At 37.0% G+C, this 21,807-nt stretch overlaps 1 protein-coding gene across 1 annotated transcript; it reads right to left on the reverse strand.

Moving 5' to 3' along the window:
* Positions 1-7,827: 7,827 nt before the first annotated feature.
* Positions 7,828-19,840, reverse strand: hsf4 (heat shock transcription factor 4). Its single transcript, XM_088416785.1, has 13 exons — positions 19,379-19,840; positions 17,664-17,772; positions 17,459-17,586; positions 17,249-17,373; positions 15,610-15,685; positions 14,164-14,231; positions 13,463-13,562; positions 12,394-12,512; positions 10,922-11,152; positions 10,733-10,853; positions 10,560-10,625; positions 10,300-10,402; positions 7,828-8,566 (listed from the first exon to the last, which is right to left on the reverse strand). The coding sequence occupies exons 1-12, from the start codon at positions 19,502-19,504 to the stop codon at positions 10,343-10,345; spliced, it is 1,329 nt and encodes a 442-aa protein (XP_088272911.1). The 5' UTR covers positions 19,505-19,840; the 3' UTR covers positions 7,828-8,566; positions 10,300-10,342.
* Between the last annotated feature and the right edge of the window lie 1,967 nt (positions 19,841-21,807).

Below are 21,807 nucleotides of genomic sequence, written 5' to 3' on the forward strand. Positions count from 1 at the left end.
GCTGACGTCAGGGGGGTGGGGGGCGAGAAGGAAGTATGGAAAAGGGGCAGCAGCAGCAGCAGCACAATTGGGTTCAGTGACGCGGCTTAGTGATGCAGTAATGTTGTTTAAACAATGATGCCAGCTAAACATCTGTGAGGTATACTTACAGTAAATAGCATTTGGGTCATTCCATTTGGGCTCCGAAACTCTTGAAAAATAACCCTTCACTTTTCTGATTTTCTGCTATATACTCATCAATAATAGGCAATAAAACGTCACAGGCTTGTTTAGCTCAACTTTCAGATCAATCGTGCAATTTTTATTACACGATTTATTTGGTGTTTACAATACTTGGTGCAACACTGTTAGCAACACTGAGCAACCTGAAAAAAAGTACAGCGAATTCCAAAATAAAATTCCTTTTCAGTTACCCAAGGAAAGCATCATTCTGTCTGAATTACCATTTGATTTCACATATGACTTGATTTAAATTCATTTTAGCACATTTGAAAAGCTGTCTCACTCAAATTTTCAAAAACAGTATCTTTTAGTTAATAGTATCATTGTACACTATTTACTTTTGCATATGACTACACAAACCATTTCAAGGAAAATGGGTCTAATCCCTAAGAGCTAAGAAACTATTTCAAGATTGGTTTCAATTATAATAATATAGTAACAGGGTTGAAATTAGAGTAACAGGTTTGCATAAATTAAGTAGAATAACTAGCCACATTATGTTTGATTATAGATCAAAGTGACAAAAAATAAAAGTATTAGACACCAAAATGTTCTTTGAATAACTTCTGTCACAATTTCCCTTAAAAAAAAAAAAAAAAACACCCCAAAAATACAAGAAATACTACTGATTACAGAAGCTTTACTGAAATGTTCCCTTGGCTTGAAAACATTGCTTTTAAACAACACCAAGCTAAAAACATATAGCTGAAAACGTGTCATCTGCTTTAGAGCTTTAGTTCAGAACAGTGCCTCTCAAATAGTGGGGCAGGCCCCCCGAGAAGGGCGTGAGGTGATGCCAAGGAGGTTATATTTATTTAATGGTAATCTTCACATCTTCCGAGGTAGTTGTTGCAACCTTAATCCAATTGGACGGCCATTAGAAAATAAAATGTTTGCAATATGTGGTTGACTAAATTATATGTCAGATCATGTCATTTTTTAAATTGAATCACAAAATAGTTTGTTAGTCAACTGAATGAGGTGCAACCCTGTTCAGTAACAGGGTTGCAAATCTGCACTAATGTCAGCTTTTTATCAGTTAGCTGCTTCATTTGAGATTCACTTAGGTCAATAAAGGGTGTAGGATAAGAGAAAACGTAATTTTAGGGGGTACTCTATCGTTATTTAATATTTTTAAAACCTTTTGTACATTTGGTCTTGGAATAAGTACATTTACTCAGAAACTGCATGTTTCAGAATTTTTTATTTTGATCATTTGAAATTGGATGGGTGCAACATAAAATGTCCTCCAATTCTGGAATGAACCTATTTGACTTTATGTAAACAAATTCATAGGCTGCACAGTGGAAAAATGGCGATGTCCGCCTTTGGTTTTGGGGCTCAAATCACAGGTCCAAAATCAGGCCTTTTGATAGGGTGAGAGGTTGTTTAGTATGTGTGGGTCATTCCAAACCTGGAATGAAATGAAATGTAATACAACACATTTTTCAATTGAATAATAATAATAATAATAATACAGTGGGCCCCCGAGTTACGAACTTAATCCGTTCAGCGGCTACGCTCGTATCTCGAATTGCTCGTATAGCGGGCAATCCAAACCCATGTTAATTCGTGAATGCGTGCAACGCGCGCCGAAGCCTTAGGTAAAAACGACACACTGTATACATATATTAAAATTGAGTGACATAATCTGCTGTACACTTGCATTATATAATAAATACAATAGATAAATAGCTTTTATCTTTGAAACGACGAGACTTGAGCTGGGTGTAAGCAGAGGGGGGCAGAGTCTAACGCTCAAAGTTAAAACTGCGATAGATATGCTATTGCTCTTACAGTGTTACAGTAACTCTTTCAGTCAGGGTGCAAATCACGCAGATACTAAAACATCATCCTCTTATTTCTTTCTTTACCGCTGCTAGTAATTTTAGAAGCTATGTCTAACAGATAAAGTTTGCAAAGTCTTCACAACATTCCGTTTTTTACTAATTTTCTCTCCTTCCATCCATCCTGTCCCATCAAGCTAGATAAAGGCGTTCGGCCAATAGCATATCGGCATTTCTGTGATTGACGTGTGACGCCGGCCAATAGCATCTCCGTGAGTGAGACCGGGTGACCTTAATCGACCAATAGCATATTCGCATCTCCGTGACTGACTGATAATTATTCGCACTTTTTTTTTTAAACGGTTGGAATGTATTGACAATTAGTTTAAAAAAAAACACACATTTAAACCAATGACAATTCTTTGTCCTGCAATCGGCACATTTAATTTCATGTCAGCTGTTTTTCCCTTTAGCTGTCCAAACACTACACTTAAATGGTAATATATTTAGACACCGTGAGTGAGACAGTCAGTGTGACGTTGTAAGACCAATAGCGTTCACGTTACTGCCGCAAGTATCTACTGATGATTGATGATGTCGCTACTGTTGATTTTATTGACGCGATTGAACGAGAACATTTCTACATACTCAATGTCCGGCATGTCGAATTGCTCGTAAGGCGAGAGGTTTGTTCGTAAGCGGAGGACAAAAATCTCCCTGATCCACGCTCGTAAGGCGAATTGTTCGTAAATCAGGGTGCTCGTAAGCCGGGGGCCGACTGTAATAATAATAATAATAATAATAATAATAATAATAATAATAATGATAATAATAATAATGATAATAATAAGAGGTCGCGGGTTGATTCTGGCTCTGGTCGATCAGTCAGTATGCTTGATATAAAAATTATTAACTTGAGCTTTTTTTTAGTAACATATTCAATTTTTCAAAACTTTTGGGGGGTGGGGGGCACAGCTTATTTTACCCAAGAATAAATAAAAATAAAAACTCGGGTCCCCCGAGTTCAAATTCTCCTCGGTCTTCTGGCTTTGCTGTCTGTAGTTTGACTGTTCGCCGGCGTGGGTTCTCTCCAGGCTCTCCGGTTTGCTCCCACACTCCAAAAAGATGCAGGTAGGTGAATTTGAATTTCCCCAAATACTGTGTGAAACCAGCTGGGATAGGCACCAGCAAGCCTGCCGCGACACTTGTGTGGATAAGCGGCTAAATATAATGGTTGGATGGATAGAGTTAACATGTATCAAACCGAATGACTCTATTTGGTTCAATTCAATGCACAGGCATCTTTTAAATCAACAACCAATTTTCCTGTTTTTTGTTTCACCCCCATTTTATACCCATGGAACTAGGAATGTTGGTAAATAGGAGCACATTAATGGAATCTTTACAACATCCAAACAAAACAAATAAAAATTATTCAAATAATTATTGAAGCCGTAGTAGAGTATGAAGCAACTCGAGATATCCCAAAATCATGGTGTTCATGGCATACCCATTTTGGGACACTAGAAGCATTGCTGTTTCAAAGCCCTACACTAGTTTGACGTCAGTAAGTGATTTCACTGCCAGCTGGTTTGCATCTCCACATCCTTTGGAGGTCTATAAAAAGATTTTTTTCATTAAAAATGCAAAAGTTTCAGCTTTGCTGCAGCATTCACATCATCTTTGCCACTACTACATCAAAAACCCAGACGGACATGCCATCTTTCAAATGCGCCCGTAGTTGTTCTTCGTGTGAGACAAAAGCTAGAAACAGAAAATTATTTCTGCCTCAGTAAAATGACATAGACAGCCCACTTCAAACAAAATATTTCTTGCACAGTGCTTTATGCTGATAACTTTCAGTCTCCCTGCATTGCCACAGTTGGAAGTTTTGACAATAAAAAAAAAATGAAAGCATATTATTTTTGCCTCCTCTTTTTTATGGTGTAGAGATGTGATTTCTGTCTGGCTTATGTAATGCTTGTGCTGCTGTGACTAAAAGAAATCCAAACCCCCAAATTAGGAATGTAAGTTAAGTAAAACTGTTATACTGTATGTCGATATTTTGATGCAGTCAATTTAGGAAAAAATGAGAGGTGAAATCAACGTTAAAGGATAATCTCTCAATATTATCTTCCACAGGTCTTCTGCAACATGGTTTGGGCAGAAAAACCCTGACGCTGCCTTGGCCTGCTTTTCATCGCTTTGGAAAAAACAATAGTGGCAATCAGTCCTTACTAGTACTGAAACTAAGTATTTTTTCAACTATTTAATCACCAAATTATCCATAGTCACATTTTTCAAAAACTACAAAATTGAGTAAAATGTGGGAACTAACATATCATCATTATATAAACCCCTCCCCCCCAGTGAGCAGTCAAGCAACTTTTTCAAGTAAAACTACACAAACATCCATCTTTGTCTGCCTTTGTGGCGGTACCTCTAGTTACGAAGTTAGCAGTTAAGCTGTCATAGAAACTAAATACTAGTTAGCGCTAATAACAGAGTTATTATTCTCACAGTTTTATCAAATCTAAATTATTCTTCAAAGATAAAGCCTTCTGTGACAGCCGTAGTCCTATCACTAAGACGAATATAGTACAGTACTACCAACAGTTTGTTAGCTTGCTTGCTAGCCACAATATTTTAAAGCTACAAACTCAAACCTTATGTTTTGCTTGAATTTGTGTTCATTGTCTGTGTTTCTGTTTTCGGAATCATGAAGCGAAAATTGATTGCAATGTAAAATCCATGTTTGACAAAAAGTGAAGCCGGGTTTAAAGGTCATAGTTTCTTGTTCACACAGCATCTCAGGTATGCTAAGTTTGTATTCATACTGAAAGGTAAAAGTAAAGGTTTACTTTGAAGTTCATATAGAGTGGATTGGACTGATTATTATTTTCATACACACTTGGGAGCATATTGTCTTATTCGTCAATTTTGGTCATTACATTTACATTACCTCGGAACATTGCTTGCAAGCCAAACTCTCTCTTAAATCCCTACTTTGAAACCTTAACCCAAGTATAAACCATACTTATTAACCCCAAGCCTATATTGAAACCCTAAACCTATTTTAAAACCTCAATTTGAAACCCTAAATCTTGATTGAAACCCTACACTAAAACCCTGACCATATTTCAAAATCCTAACCCTAAATATTTTAAAAACCGAGGTCCCATGTTCTGACAGATGAATTTATCAACTCCTTCTTGGGAATCGTGACTGGCTCTCAAAAATCGACTGCTTGGAGGGTAACTCCTGGGTAACCCTGACTGGTTCGCCTCCCTAGCTGTCTGCATGGCTCAATGGGTCAATATTTCTTCTTGTTTTGAAAACGATACATCTTTGGGAAAGACTGATGCTAGCCTCCAATGTTAAGATTTTAGTTAGCTTCAGATAATTTTCAGATTTCAAATTGGGACCTGTACACTTTGGAGCATAGAACAAAGACACAAATGTCAATTATTGTCCGTCAGTATCCAAGGTATTGTTAATTGATGTGTTTGTTTTCCATTAAAAAACAGACAAAGGAAATTATTTGCTTTCATGGAAGTGTAAAATAACAAAAACTTACCAAGATTTCTTTAATATAAGACACACTTTTTTCCAAAAAATGAAGGCTAAAAGTATGGGTGTGACTTATAAACGGTAACACTTAATAACGCAATAAAATGTATAACTTACGGATATGTACACAAGAAAATATGAAGTGTTTAGAAACGATGAATTTTGTTGCCAAGGTGCGTTTTATACACAGTAACATAGAAAATACCAGAAGTCGACCCCAAAATTAAGGACACTTCTTATACGCTGGTGTGTATTATAGTTGTGGAATTATGCTAGTTCAAACCTTTGTCACCTCTTCTCCATTTGGGAGCAATAAACTTCCAGGTATGAATGATGTTTTACCAAATATTTACACTCAGCGTTACCACGGGACACATAATTAGCTGCATACCTGCATACCATATTCCTTATTGTCACTGTGTTTTGCCTTACTTGGAGTTTGACAGTGTAATTATTTACTTTTTGGTCTGGATCCAGAGGCGCAGTTGAATGTTAGCAGATATTTGCTCAAAAACGTTCACTTTTGAACGATTTGTTCCACACACTTCTGAAATGATTTCTATGGGTCCCTGTTCACGTATTTGAAGCATAACTATTCATGTGTAAATTTGATTGGCTGATTTTGTCATAAAGCTCACATTAAGTAAGCTTGAGCCTCTTTCAGGTGACTGTGTGGGGTAGTCACCAGCCAATTCCAGAGTAGATACAGCAATTATTAACATTCACAGTTATCGGGCATGTCTTTGGAATGTCGGAGTAAGTAGGAGTACCAAAAGTAAACCATGTCCAAATTCATTTGAACATGCACGCTTTAAGAATCATGCATGCATTAAATAATGTATGATAAAAAGACCAATGCAATGCAAATACTTCATTCAAACATCCCTTTTTTCATTTATTAATACTGTCATATTTGGTTCACGTGAATAACAAATGCGGTTTATTTGACCTGGTGTAACATTGCACTTTAGTCTTTTTATGAAAGCCATATATGTTCACATTTGCTGCTGATCATGGCCCACTATAAAAGCAGTGAAACACTAATATGGATTCGTTGGCAGTCCTAACATATTTTCGTGAATAGTTAAATTGAAAATGTTACAAGGTCTGTAATGAGAACTGACACATTGAATTCACTTTTCATGGCGTGCCAATGCTTTTTGGGCTCTATCTTTTCCAGCAGCCATATTTTTCACCTACTTTGCTACATATCCTTAGCAGCATGCATCTTAACACACATCCATTCATTTCCAGTGCAAATGATTAAAAATGAATACAGCCTAAATAAAAAACACACACACACAACAGCAGCTGAATGTGTATAGTCACTCGTGTAAACACTCATATTGTTGTGAGGAACAGGAAAAAAATGCTTTTAAATAAACTGTACACTTTCAAATCTACAACTGTATTTTTTAGTGCAATTCCATATGTCATACACCAAAGCTAACATGCACAGTGAAGGAGAGTCTACCTGAAATATGTATATAGAGTCCTCAAAGCAGAAGGCGTGACACCCCCCCCCCCCCCCCACACTCCTTTTTCTCTCTAATCTAATACCTTTAGTGAGTTTTGATTTAATGTGTATCAGGTTCAAATGGAAACAAAAGTTTCAAAGATAAGTTATAAGGCCTAATCTTAAAGTAATGCTTCAAAATAAAAAAAAAATCATGGGCTACATTTTCACCAAAGTTTAAAGTGCTGCCTTGATTATCATCCAGAATGGTAGGCCTCCTGCCTTGAGGGTTTTTGCATCCTCCTTCTGCTGTGCCCCTAACTTTGGTGTGTTCCACTTCACCACTCACAGTTGCTCTTCTTACATTCCAATTGTCATCCACATATTGCATTTTGTACAGTATTGCACAATTCATATCATTTTTTAAGAACTTCCCCTCAAGTATACTAGCACTAGAAGTAAAACTGTAAAATATCAGTCTATGCAGTGTTGGTGTTTTAATCTGAATGGCATTATACATTATTGTTGATTTTTTTAAATGTTATTCCAAAGAATAAATGTAAATTTCTTAAATGTATAGATGGATAACTTATGAAACCACCTCACTTGAACCCATAATAAAACACTGAAGAAAATTTGGAAGCTAGGAAAAGCAGTGTCTAAATGTCTGATATATATATATATATATATATATATATATATATATATATATATATATATATATATATATATATATATATATATATATATATATATATATATATATATTCTATGTTCTAAGTCAATTTTGATTAAGCAGGTGTAGAATGCCAATAATTAACACACAACAAAATATTTCATCATAACTTTTGTGCAAAAATGCAGTGGTGTTGTTGGTTCGGTCAAATTGAAAAGTTTATCAGTTATTGTCCTTCAAACCAAACATGTAAATAAACAAATTAACACCAGCTACCTGTCTGGCCAAAACATGTACAGTACATGGGTTAGATGGTAAACCTCCTACAGTTTGTCCTACTCATTCTTAAAATTCTTTCTGAATGGGTTTTTAGAGTGGCTTGATTCCATATGTTGCCTTATGAATATAATATTTTAGTGAGGAAAACTCGCCTTTCATTCAGATGACCACAATACATTTTTTGACTGTCAACATTTTTTCAGGAAAAAAAAAAGGAACGTAAAACAATACAATAACACCTTCACACCCTGTTTGCACACAATGAGATAATCACAGTATTTTGGTTTAAAAAAAATGCTTACATTCCAAAATAAATTGATTTTAACTTTCATAAGTAGAAATTCCCTCTCACAGAAAGACTAAAGTGCTCAAGGTTTGTATGCACTATGTGCACCTTGCTGGTAATAGAGTCTTGATATACTTGAAGCAATCCATTAAGGAAATTGAGGACATAATTGGCACAAGTATGATCATTTCTGCATTTCATCAGAATACTTATGCAAAGACGGCAAATAAAGTAAATAGCCAGGCCAGCCTGTAGGCTCAAATTCATGCAGGGTGAGATGTTTCTGTGGCCTAAAGAGAAAATACATATATTAGGGCAACACAAGGGAAAGCAAGAGATTTTATTGGAAACAGTTGGCACCTAAAAAATGCATAATAATTTTGGGGATGATTTCTCAGTATATTGCTGTTTGATGAAAAAGGTTGTCCCATTTCTGGTTTATTTACTGCTTTAACGTGCTTTTAGGTTCAAGTGCAATCAAGTTTGTATCAATCTTTAAGGACTGGTAGGAAAGAAAATTTTTAATTTGATTTGGGCTAACACTATCAAATATTTTTAAAATCTATTATTCTATCAATTATTCAACCAGATAATTGAGTAATTGCACCCCCCCCCCCCCTCCGCACACACACACACACACACACACTCCCAAAAAGGGTTTTTATCATACAGTGGTATCCCTACTTACAAAATTGAGTCATTCCGAAAGTAATTTTTGAGGTGACTTTTTTGTAAGTAAAGGAACGTTTTACATGTAAATACCTTAATCCGTTCCAAGCCCCCCAAAATGCTCCTAAATTCCTATTACAATTAATATTGTTCATTTCAAGGGTAAAATGAGTTCAATTTGTTCTGCACCCATTGGTTACTTGAAAGCATGACCGCCTGGCAGTGGAAACAAATCCCAAAATGCTCTTATCAGCAAGCATTTTTTTTAAATGTAAAACAAACTAACAAAGCAAAATAACGCACATAAAGTAAACATAAATTTTAACTTTTGGTCAGCGAGATTGTGTACAGAATGAGTTTTGGTTTATGAATACGGGACTAAGAAAGGGAGCAACTACAAATAAATCTCTGGTAAAATCAGCACTGTTATATTTGTTAATGACAAGTAATGAATTGAACCAATTCAGTCTATTGACTCAACTGAACATATACTTCCACTGCTTTGCGGTACTGTAAAGTGACTATTGTCACATTGACTGCAGGCTGATTGCTGTTTGTACTAAAATGATGCAGCAATTTAGCAGTGGCTGACAGACGTCTGATGGACATCTGAGGTAATGCCAGTCCCGACGATCACAACCACGGATGAAAATTGCAACTTCGACATTTTAAATTCACCGTTTTTTTTTTTTTAAATCTTTCCCATCATTTGTCGGTCCATTGGCAAAACGAGCATTCGTCACCAACGGATTGACGGACGGTCTGTAAGTGCTGACAAAGTGCTCACCTCGGTAAATTATTAGACATGAACAAAAATTGCATGTGCTGTACAGCATCGGCAATTAGCATTAGCGCGCCAGGGATTACGATTTAAGGTCAACAAACACTAACTACCGTTTAGTTAGTACCTACATCATGTTATATGCACATTAGGGATCCTTTATTAGGGTTGGGCGCAGAGAATCGTAAATCGAGTGGAACCAGGACTCTAACTTTGGTTCTCTTGTTACCGTTCGGATTGTAGAATGCTGTTGCTGAATTTTGATCTCTATTTAGCTAAAGAAGAAACACGGGTGAAGAAAGACTGCGCACGTGCACCACATAGTCATTCTTTGCAGTAGCCCCTTTCTGTTGTGCACCCGTGCCAAACATGACGGAGCTAGTCCCCACTTGCTGCTTCCCTTGGTTGGCCCCATTGCCAGCGTGCATCTGACTGCACAGAGCCCTATCTAATTCTCATCATTATTGATTTTTTTTTTTAAGTTAATTTTTGGAGCACATTTCTCAGTAAAAATGTATCACAGCTCTGGAATACAGGCAACATAATTATAAGATTATCTGGAAACATAATCACCTTCCATGTAAGGAAAAAAAAGGCCACATTCTCCGCAAGCTAATCACTGTTTTTCACAAGTAGATGCTGGAAATGCTTCTGTTTCTTGGTTTTGGAAGACATACTGTGAACAGACACATGTGCCGTATGATCAATTTAAATACTCAATCAGACATGGGGAAACTGACTTCTATTGATGAAATTGCCAAAAGGGATAACACCTCTTAGGGCAAAAACTATTCTGGAGTAAAGACACACAAACTTCTCATTCAGTAACTTACTGATTTGAGGTTGGACTCCATCTCACTGAAGCTCCATTCCGTCAGAGGAAGGTTTACATTGAACGGCTGCACAATGTGAGAGAGAAATGCCGTGGCAATGTGAGACAGAATATTACTTTTTATATCTACCATCTATATGCATGCACTTTATGCGCAAGCATCTGAGTGCTTACATCAATAACCGTATTAGTCCCTGGATCCACGTTACTCTGTTGATGGCTCCTTAGTATCAGCTGCTGCAAATCCTCCAGGCTCATATCCATATTTTCCACTGCATCAGAAGCACACTCCACTCTGAACACACAAATACAGACAGTGAAAAGTTGTGTGCGCATAAGCATCTACTGAATGTGAACTTTTACCTTTCTATAGCAGCTCTCTTGATCCTCCTCTCCGTCACTGAGGCTGCTGAGCCTCTCCCCTCCAAAACCGATTGCACCATTGCAACAGGAAGGACGGGAGGTTCTGAGGAGCACACCTCGCAGGAGGAAGTCAAAGCCAAGGTGTCTCCTCCACCAACAATGCCTCCTTTCATTCCTGCTCTCACACCTGGACTCACAGGTTCTTCTTTGATCAGCATCAAGCACTTTTCCCTATAATGTCAAAAATGAGGAAATTACCCACAAAACATTTTGCATAGACTATTTTTAATGGATGTTAAGACTATGAAAATGAGTCAATCTTATATATATATATATATATATATATATATATATATATATATATATATATATATATATATATATATATATATATATATATATATATATACATAACATTACTGTCTGTATTCTGTTTCTTTCGTGTCATTTTATAACCATTTGGTTACTCTTCTTGCAGTGCTATAGTTTTATGTTAGATTCTTTTAGACAATAAGAATTCAGCTAACTTGTGTCGCTATGCAGTGTGCCTTTGCCAGAAGCCAGGGCATACACATCAACCCGGCGCAGGCTTGCGCAAGCGCAGATGGATCTGTCAGTGGCCCTAATGCTTCATAGACAGCTGTAATAGTCAATTGAGCCATAAGTTCGCCATCTAGAGGCCTCACATTGAACGTGACGTGACTGGTGCTCACTGCACAAACGTGGATATTGATCCACCATGTTTTACATTGGAAGTAGTTAAATAAAGGTATTGATGAAAAAAGAAAGAAAAAAACTTGTTGTTCAACCATAAGCTAACTGTATATTCATTTTTAATATGTTTTCGTAATTTTATTTTTTTCACATTCAATTAATTAAAGTAATAAAATTATGTTCTTATCTTAAAGTGTGATTTGTAATGTAGCATACAATCTTCTTAAAGCTTGCCTGCTTTTGGTGTCACGTTCTGTCTGGGTTTTTCCTGTTGTGCTTTTATTTTGTGGAGTTTGACTTATTTGGGTTTTGGGTTTGTGTTGTTTTTCCCTGGCGTCTGTCGTTAGTGTAATTTGTGTCACCTGTCATGAGCGTGTTCCAACTCTCGTGTAGCGCTAGTGTTTCGTGTTTTTCCCAGCTTCTGCAAGTAATAAATCGTTTTATTGAGCTCATCTCATCTTGCCTTCCTGCATTTTGGATCCACCTTCCCACATCCGCGGCCAACATGCCGCACGGACATGACACATGGAGGACTTCATAAAACTTTGTGAAGAAATATTTTTAAAATTATTATTAATTACCCTATTATAAGTTCTGCCGTTACGACGTATAATGAATCCAACAATCGCCCTCCGAGTTTTTGGTTTGTTTTCAATTTGCATGTGTTTCCATTTCAAGCAAATTCAAACAGCTCTTATACAGATGGATTTGTGGGAATACAGGTGCGGGTTGACAAATGTAATGATTCTTTCACTCACCTGGTCTCGACAGGCTGCATCTGGAGTGACATGCTCGCTTGAGACATGTCTGTTACATCCGATATGATCGGTCCACCTGTTAGGCCAGTGGTGGAACATGAAGCTGTATCACTGGATGGCTGAGAAAGAAGAGGAGTCAAATCAAGCTTATTTACAGTAGAGAATCCTGAAATTGTAAATCAACAAAGGGTGTCAAAGTGCTTTACAAGCCGATAGTTCATAGTGAACAATGATATCCCCTGTTCTAAACCAGCTATCTGGGCAAGAGAAAAGTAAAAAAAAGGTGTATTTGGTAAGAAATGAAAGAACCATTGAAAAGATGACAGAGGAGAAGCTGGTGATAGTGTTTGGCAGGCGAAGGCTTAACACTGGGTTGACAATGTTTGACTGAATCTCTCTCTAAACACTGCTTCTACCTAGTGTTGGTACGATATAACTGCAGCAGCCAGACATTCAGAGTGGGTGTGAGCATTGTGACTTTTGCCATTATAATGTGCGCAAGGCATCCTTCATATAAACCAGGGATGACTGTAGGATGTAGAGAAACTTGAAACTGAGCCGATTGTAGGGCACGTCGGGCCGAACAACCATTCACGGACCCAATCACATCTCAGGACAATATAGTGTGTTCAATATGTATATTAATATGTTTTTTTTTGTTTGTTTTTTATAAAAGCTGGGGGTCATTTCTGGGGTTTCACTGTATTTTTGAGGATCTCATGCATGTCCTTGTGGGTGCATTTTGGTGGGCCCCATTGGTCCAGGCCTCCTTTCACTGGTCAAGATTTAAAAAAAAAAACAAACAAACACTTAGCATAAAAAAAAAACCAAATGCCATAAAAAGGTTCAAGCTGGTTTTTTTTTCCTTATTAGAGCTCGAAGGGGACTTTGGAAGAAGGTATCATTTAAAAAAAAGTGTACTTTTGAATTATCATCACCATTAGTATCGTTGAGTAGCAGAGTGTCTTTCTGTACAGATTACAGCAGCATATTTAATTCTATACAAGGAATATTAGACATTGGTGAAAATAGGACAAATAAATGGTGCATAAATTGAATATTCTCTCACCGACTGAATGTAGAAGGGCTCATGCATTGGCTCCATTGGATTATTATGGCTGAACTTGGCGGCAGGTGGGTTAATCGGACCATCATCCAACATCAACGGCCTGGAGATATAATGAGGTTTGAATGTTGAACATCTGACTTAGAACAGCTTAAGTATGTTGTCATTCTCTATTGGGTGGACAATGAAAGCTTGGTTTTGTTTGAATTGTTGAACAAGTTTTTTTTCATTGTTTAGTTTGTTTGTTTGAATTCAAGCTGACTGAGTTGTACTTAAACATTGCATCGACATTGCTCTGATACGGTCAAACCTTGATGTCCCAGGTTTTCAAGGCTTTCAACTCATTGAACGCATCATTGCAACGTTGCCAGGTCTGTCCCTGAAATGTCGCTTCTCTTGGCACCTTTGTGTGTGAATGTGCCTTCCCTATTGCAAGGCTGAACCAGCATTTTACATACATTGGCTGGAGCAAGGTCACGCACTCTGCGCTGCCATCCATCTGTGTGTGTGCGTGTGAATATGTGTGTGGGACTGATTCAGCAATTGTCACCATTCACACAGTTTGATGGTTTAGTTTGTCAGCTGAGCCAGCTCTTCCCACTGCCCCACCATGGCCCCGTTTGTCTGACTTTTGTTGAGAGATACTCCACGTGTGTGTGTGCGTGTGTGAAAGAGACCGAGTGTATATGTATGTGCAAACTCACAGCTTTCTCTTCAAGCTTACAGTGCCGGGTGTGTTGGACTGCATCTGACTGAACAGAAACTGAATTAGCTGGCAAAGAGAGAAAAGGCACAGCATGAATCAGCAAGCCCCAATAAGCTTTCAATATAGAGCGCAGGAGTCAAACCCGAGGCCCGGGGGCCAGATCCGGCCCGCCACTTCATTTTATGAGGCCTGTGAAATGCTTATTTGACTTCAAGTTTCTGGCTAAAATATCAAACTTGCAAGTTGTCTGCAATGTTTAAAATATTCGGAGGAAAAAAAATGTTTTGTTCGCAATCTGTTTTCACAGTTTTTAACGTCTTATTACTTTAAAACTGGGTAAGTGAGTGATGAACACATTTTAAATTTATATGACTTCACCACAGGTGTCAAACTCAAGGCCCCGGGGGATAGATTGGGCCCGACACATCATTTTATGGGGCCTTCGAAATGCTTATTTGACTTCAAGTTTCTGGCTAAAATATCAAACTTGCAAGATCTCTGCAACGTTTAAAATATTCAGAGGAAAAAAAATACACATTATTTTTTGTTCGCCATTTGTTTTTACAAATTTTAGCAACCTATGATTTTGAAAACTATGTAAGTGAGTGATGAACACACTTAAAATTTATATGATTTCACCACAGGTCTCAGGGGCCAGATCTGGCCAGCCACATCATTTTATGGGGCCTACAAATTCCTAATTATGACTTCAAGGATCTGACTAAAACACCAAATATGCAAGTTGTCTTCAACATTAAAATATTTTGGGGAACCAACAAGTTCTTTTAGTTAGCAATCCTCTTCTTGAAGAGTTTTTACTGGCCTCTGATTTCAAGTTGAAGTAAATGTTCAAAGATTAAACTGAACTGAAATTTTTTTTCACTTCACAGTCATAATAGCCCTCTGATAGCCCGCGATAAAAATGAGTTTGACACCCCTGATACAGAGTATCTTTCATTCTCTCTCTCTGTCTCTCTCTCTCTCTCTCTCTCTGATTTTCTGAGGGAAAGGAGTTGTATAATAAATACATTAAATATATACACTTGCATACTGTATATTGACTAAATTGAGCCATAAATATTTGCAGTATATAAATGAGTTTTTCACAATAGGTATAGCATTATTTAAACAAACAGAATGTGTGTGATCTTTATGTCAATTCATATTTCTATTATCGATTCATAAAAAGAAAATTTGATCGATGAATACAAAAGAATGTCAAGTATCAGTGTTGGTTAAGTGTGGAATTGTTTGTCAATGAAGGCATCTTTAAGCTATTTTGCATTCTTAAGAAAAAAATGAAGTCAAATGTTGGAAATTGAGCTATATGCTCATGTTTATGGCTCAAACAACGCTGACACAATAAACAAGGGCATTTAGTCTAGCACCTGTTAATCATCAACTTCAAGATGATAGTCTGACTCTTTCTGTTATATGGACTGACCTTGTTCATGACCTTCTGTTGCTGTGTGTGGTTCTGTCTTAGTGAGACCACTTCCCTCCACAGAACCTCATTCTGCCTACAAAAGGAAAAGAGAAATGATATAATCAATACCTCAAGCAGATATATTTAACATTAAATTTCAATTAGTGCCTCAGCGACATTTGTTGAATATTGTTGCTATCTCTTTTCTTGCATAAATGGCATCCAAAACAATTAAGGGTTAATGACATGATTGCTGTTCATAAATAATTACTTTTACTTGAAAATGATTATTATCATTGTTTCATTTGTTGTGTATGTCTCCATTGATCAAATAGTTTTAATTTACTGCACATTTATTGTTCTAGCTCCATCCAAACAGAGCATTATTGAATAAACGCTTTGTGGTTCCATGGGTACATTTAATTCCATTGTGTTATTTTGTATTTAGGCCAAGTTAAATATCAATAACTCAAGCTCATAATTGGCTGATATGAAAATTAAGCTCTAGTGACTGTGGCTTTAAATATATTTTCATCTTACAATATATGACTGTACTGCCTGCACATGAACACGTGGTCATGATATGTGAATCCTTGTGTGTGTATGTGCGCACGCACGTGTGTGTGTGTGTGTGCCTGTCAGGTGAGCAGGTGAACATTCTCTGCTCTCATGAGCAAACAATGCTGAGGACAAAGAAGTAGCAGCACACAAAGAACACAAAGCAGCAATTGAACAACAATAGCCCCCAGAGGTGAAAAAAAAAAAAAAAAAGAAAGGTTCTGTTCATGTACTGGGTGACATTTGCCAACATTGCAATAGGAGTAACATGGGCTTTCAAGCAACTGGATGTATTTAGCACCCATGTTACAGTAACATTACCAAAACAATTGAGTAAAAAATGTGCTAATATAGGTCAAAAAGAAACTGACACAACTTTTGGGGTTATTCATTTAGTCTGAAATAAATAACAATTATTGAGTTATTTTGTACAAAACAACCCATAAGACTATATTGTCTCATTAAATAAATTCCCTGAAATTTGTCTCTTTGATGGGTTTTTGATTTGACCCAACTTTTTGGTTGAATAACAATAAATACAAGGAATTAACCCCCAAAATCAAGTCTGTTCCTTTTAGACACAAATGTTATTGATTTGGATGACGTTTTACAGTTTCTGCAACAAAATGCCATTCAGCTTGCATTTAGTGTTGGAACAAGCCAATGGACAAACAGATTTTGCTGATGCTGAGTGTTTCCGTTCATCCTGACCAGGATTTGAACCTTGCTCTCCACATCTAGTCAGGAGTCACTGAAGTCACTGAGCAATTCAGGGACCACCCAGTTTTCCAAGAAGAATTTTACTTCATTTTCACTATGCAACTGGCCAAACCAATTTGCCGGGTTAACAAAATAAACTCTAGGGTAAAACCCTAGACCCCTAACCCACTCTCAAATTCCACAGCCACGCTAGGAAAACAACGCATTTTTTTTAATGTTTCTAGGCTTGAAATTTTTTATTTCAATACTGATTGAAATGTCTGTTTGACAACATTAATCAATGTGAATTTAAGATACTCATGAATTTGTTTTGTTTTCTGGATGCGTGGACTTGACTTGCTCCAGCATCTTGAGGAGCAAAAACAAGCTGTCAACTTACTGCTTCATGTCCTGCATCTGACACTCCAAGTTGTCCTGCTGTGTTCTGAGTAGCTGAACTTCATACAACAGCTTACTTAGGTCCTCCTGTCGAACTTTTGTCTCTTCACTTTTCACGAGTGACACCTGCACACACAATAATTCTGTGACACTTGGTTTGGCATTTGAGACAGAGATTTTTTTTTTTTCCTGTGGTTTTAAATCTATGTACCTTCCTCTTGATATGTTCCAGCATATGTTCATGTCCTTGGAGGAAGTACAAATGTTGGAATTCCGTATCATCCCTCTCAGGCTTGACCAGTCCACTTTGCTCAATATTTACAACTTTTCGAAAGCCGTCTATACACACAGAATAAAAATGGATTAGGAAGAAAAGAGAGAGAGAGAAAAAAAAGATAACAGAAGAAAAGACTCACACATGTTGAGCTGTCGGACAAAGCTTGCCATATTATTATGTTTAAAGTACTTTGGTAAGACTTCTTTGGCAAAGCGTCCCTGGTCAAACACATGGAAACTGGTCCCGGTCTGAAACAGATCAATATAGCAATTGATCATTATCATATCTGAGTAGAATACTTTTAAAATTGAATAACTAAATCTTGTTTCATTTGTATAAGAATTCTATAAGATAAATTAATTCATATTTTGGAGTTGCAGTACCCACCGAAGATTCCATTTGACAAAGATATTTTAATGATGGTTTCCATCTGCCCGTCCATCCATCCATCCATCCATCCATCCATCCATCCATCCATCCATCCATCCATCCATCCATCCATCCATCCATCCATCCATCAAAAAACAAAACAAAACCAAAAACAACTGTTCTCAAGGCAAGCAATAGACAGTGCAAGCAGTAAACTTTATAACATTGATAAAAATGGTTTGTATTCATTTAATTTGCTCATAATCAAAGTCTTATGGATGACTCTACTGGCAATGATGGGTTGTGACAGATAGCAGACACAAGCAGGTGTTTTCCACAAGTTGTTCTTTTTCTGTGTGGCACTGTTATAACCAAATACTGGTATTCTCATTCCAATGTTAGATTTTCAGATACCTTTAATTTAGGTCTGTCCACATATTTAGTTATTTAATTCTGCAAATTATTGACCAATTTAAAGTGTTGGACATGGCTTGCTTTAATGGACAGTACAGGATTAATGGTAGAACAAACAGAATGCTAATTTTGGAGTCTCAAGAAAAGCAATAATTTTGGAGGATTCGGACTAACACAAGCATTTCTGTGTTGTATATAATACAGCAACTTGGCAACATTCAAATTGATGTAACTGTCAATCAATTTTTGAATTACCTCCACATATTATACACTTGATTTTATTTATATCTTAATTTTCATTTTCAAACGTAAGCCTGATTTGGTAAAAACGCACGCAAATACAAAAAAAAAGCACACATGCACACACACACGTGATATATATATATATATATATATATATATATATATATATATATATATATATATATATATATATATATATATATATATAATATAAATGCCTTTTAGATTTGACAGAAAAAATATCACAATGACCACTAACCGAATTTTCCATCAGAAAATTAGCAGGAAAAATAAAGGATTAAGTAAAACAAAGGCTTACCCAAAGACTACAATGATACGCATTAACATATGCTCTTTGTAATGTATCTTATGAAAATGAGGAACTCCTAATGAGCTTTTCTTTGTTATGATTAATAGACTGATCCATGCATTCAACCAGCTATGCATTGTCTGAACCGCTTATCATCATTAATTTACTGACTTATAGCTAACTTGTAATTAAGTAATAATGTAAGAAAGGGTGTTACCAAGGTATTTGTTTTTATACAAAGATATTTGTTCATAGGTGTATCATATGCAGATGAAATTGTGCTTCCTATGATTAGAATGAAAAGAAGCCCTGCGTGTAAAAATATCGTCTCTCAAAGTAAGTATTTTAAGTCCACAACTATTCAACAATACGTTAAGCTTTCACGTTACATTACATTTGAGTTTTAGTATTTCTTTGTATTGCGGGGAACCTGGCTGTGTCTAAATAATGACTTTTGATCAAACAGCACAGCAGTCTTTTGTTTGCAAGTGTTCAGTAGATGATTTTAGGTTACTCACAGCACTCCAGCAAATTAGATGGTTGGTATCGGGATCCTCCACCAGAGTCCACAGTTTGGTGAGAAAAGCCGGAACATTGCTGGTGTAGCAACCATCTACACCCAAAGCGCCTGGAGACTCCTGCATGCTGACTCAGTCCACTGGCATAGCCGATCACAACAGGAAACACGATGTTTGTGTGAGAGTGAGGAAGGCCTGTATAAAGTATGTGTGTATGTGTGCCAATTCCTCACACTATTCCATTTTAGAAAAATCCACTTGTTGAACTCCGTTATTGATATTCCCAAGTTTGCCGCTGTCTATTTGATTCCATGCTTGTCAGGCTCAAGCTCACCTCGTCTAAGTCATGTTCAACTTTGTATTTACCTTAACTTGTCTTGACTGGGTTGTCAAATAGCTGGAATAATCTCTCACTAAAAGCTTTCAGATATTACTTGAATTTTTTTGCCCCCTCTCTGCTCTCTCGGCCCCATCATCATTCAACTGACTGTCCTCACAGAAGGTCCTTGTCAGCACCCACACCATTCAAACCCAACCCCTAACGCACGTGCGCATGCAAACACACACACACACACACACACACACACGCACCCACATGCGCACAAATGCACATATCGACCCACAATCACACACAAGTGCACACTAACACACACACACATGGAAAAACACAAACAATTCCTTATATGGTATTACTGTGAAACTTGCCTGTTCAAAATAAAATGAAGAGTTCAGAGTAAGAAACTGGAAGACCTTGTTGCCCTCGCCCTCTTTGGCAAAAGATACAGTTTGACACTTGTTGTGTACTTTATTGCCAGTCTCTTATTAATAACTGATATATAACTTGGTCGTTCGCGCTGGATCCTAACATATGTGCGATCGCACGGTGTCCTCCTTGAGATTGTTGATTGATAGCATCCAAAACAAGCAACAGAAATTAAGAAGACGCAAACTGTAAGTATAGATTTTTTTCTTGCTGGGATATCGATGTGAGTGAGTATAAAATTCCTGTTTGTGGCCCAAACACCAAAATGAAAATCTAATTCATAGGTTTGCGTGAATAAGGCCTAAGGCACGTAAAAGTTTCAGTCCTTTGAGTCCTTTGTGCCTAGAGCGTAGGTGTCAAACTCCGATCCTCTGGGGCCAGTATCCTGCATGCTTTCCAGTTTTCTCTCCCTAACACACCTGATTCAAATGATTGGCTTATTAGCGAGCTCTGCAGAAGCGTGAAAATGATCCTAATCATTTGAATCAGGTGTGTTTGAGAGAGAAGGTTCAAAAACATGCAGGACACCGGCCCTCGAGGACCGGAGTGGGACTCCTATGGCCTCGAGCAAAGAGCAACTGATACCGGGCCACATGGGCCGCACCCGAAATAATGTTTTGGAACTGATTTAACAGTTCGTTCATTTGAGCTTTCTTTGGCTTGATCTTTGTTTTTTGGCACCGCCTCTGGCCGCTGTTCATTTTATATTTTGTAGTGAGAAGGATGGTGTGGTTTCGAGAGCAGTCAGTCGGTGACGCACACGTTGTTTTGTCTCTGTGAAATCTGGCCCACGACTGTCTGTAAGTTGTACTTTTTCTGTAAGTATGTTGATATATGATAATATGCCCCAATCAGTTTGTTTGTTGATCCAACAACTTGTGACTGTGGATAACATTCTAGCTAATATTAGTTGTTTTCTTCATAATGTTATACACTGCTGCTGTGTATGTGTTTAGATCGTTCGCATTTTCATTTGTGCCAGGCATTTCCCTTGAAATTAATAGCTTTTGTAATTCAGTTTTATAATTGACTCAATGTGATTTAAGTACTGGCCCACGGTGATAAAAAGGTTGGAGACCACTGGCCTAGAGCATTGTTTCTCAAAGTGAGGGTCTGTGGCCTTACTGCAGAGGGTCCGTAAAATAATTTGGATTATTAATACAAAATAAATGTTTGTGTTAACTTCATTTTATACTACAGCATATATTTACATTACAGTATATTTATTTATTTTAAAGCCATAAATTCAACCAGTTTAATATATATTTAAAAATGTAATAATTTTGTTATTTGTCAAATAGATGAACGTAATCCATATCACCAACAAAGTGTTTGATTGTTTAGTCACTAAATATTTTCAGGAAACTGTTTTAGGGAAATTGACCCTGTTGGTTATGAGGAGGCGTGCAATTTGCTGTTTTTATTCTGTTGACTTCAGTATGGATGAAGAGTAACAAATATGCTTGTCGTCAAATTGAATATGTCGTTGAATAAAAGGGCACTTATGTGTGGTTCAAATTATTTTTTGTTATTGTTTTGTTCACGCAAACATTTGCAGTGGGGGGTCCTTGGAAAATTTGCAAAATGGGCCGCTGACTCCAAAAAGTTTGAAACTCCAAAATGTTGAAACTTGAACTTGAACCAAAAAAAAAAAACAAATCTTTTA

Source organism: Hippichthys cyanospilos, chromosome 6, assembly GCF_059441005.1.
Source record: "Hippichthys cyanospilos isolate Australia breed blue-spotted pipefish chromosome 6, RoL_Hcya_1.0, whole genome shotgun sequence".
In the NCBI taxonomy this organism is placed as follows: Eukaryota; Metazoa; Chordata; class Actinopteri; order Syngnathiformes; family Syngnathidae; genus Hippichthys; species Hippichthys cyanospilos.

Coding starts and splice junctions, on each gene's coding strand:
- hsf4 (XM_088416785.1), bottom strand. CDS start 19,504: ATGCAGGAGTCTCCAGGCGCTTTGGGTGTAGATGGTTGCTACACCAGC. Junction 17,374..17,458: donor TGGAACATATCAAGAGGAAG/GTACATAGATTT, acceptor TTGTGTGTGCAG/GTGTCACTCGTGAAAAGTGA. Junction 10,403..10,559: donor TGGAGTCCAACCTCAAATCA/GTAAGTTACTGA, acceptor GTCTGTTCACAG/TATGTCTTCCAAAACCAAGA.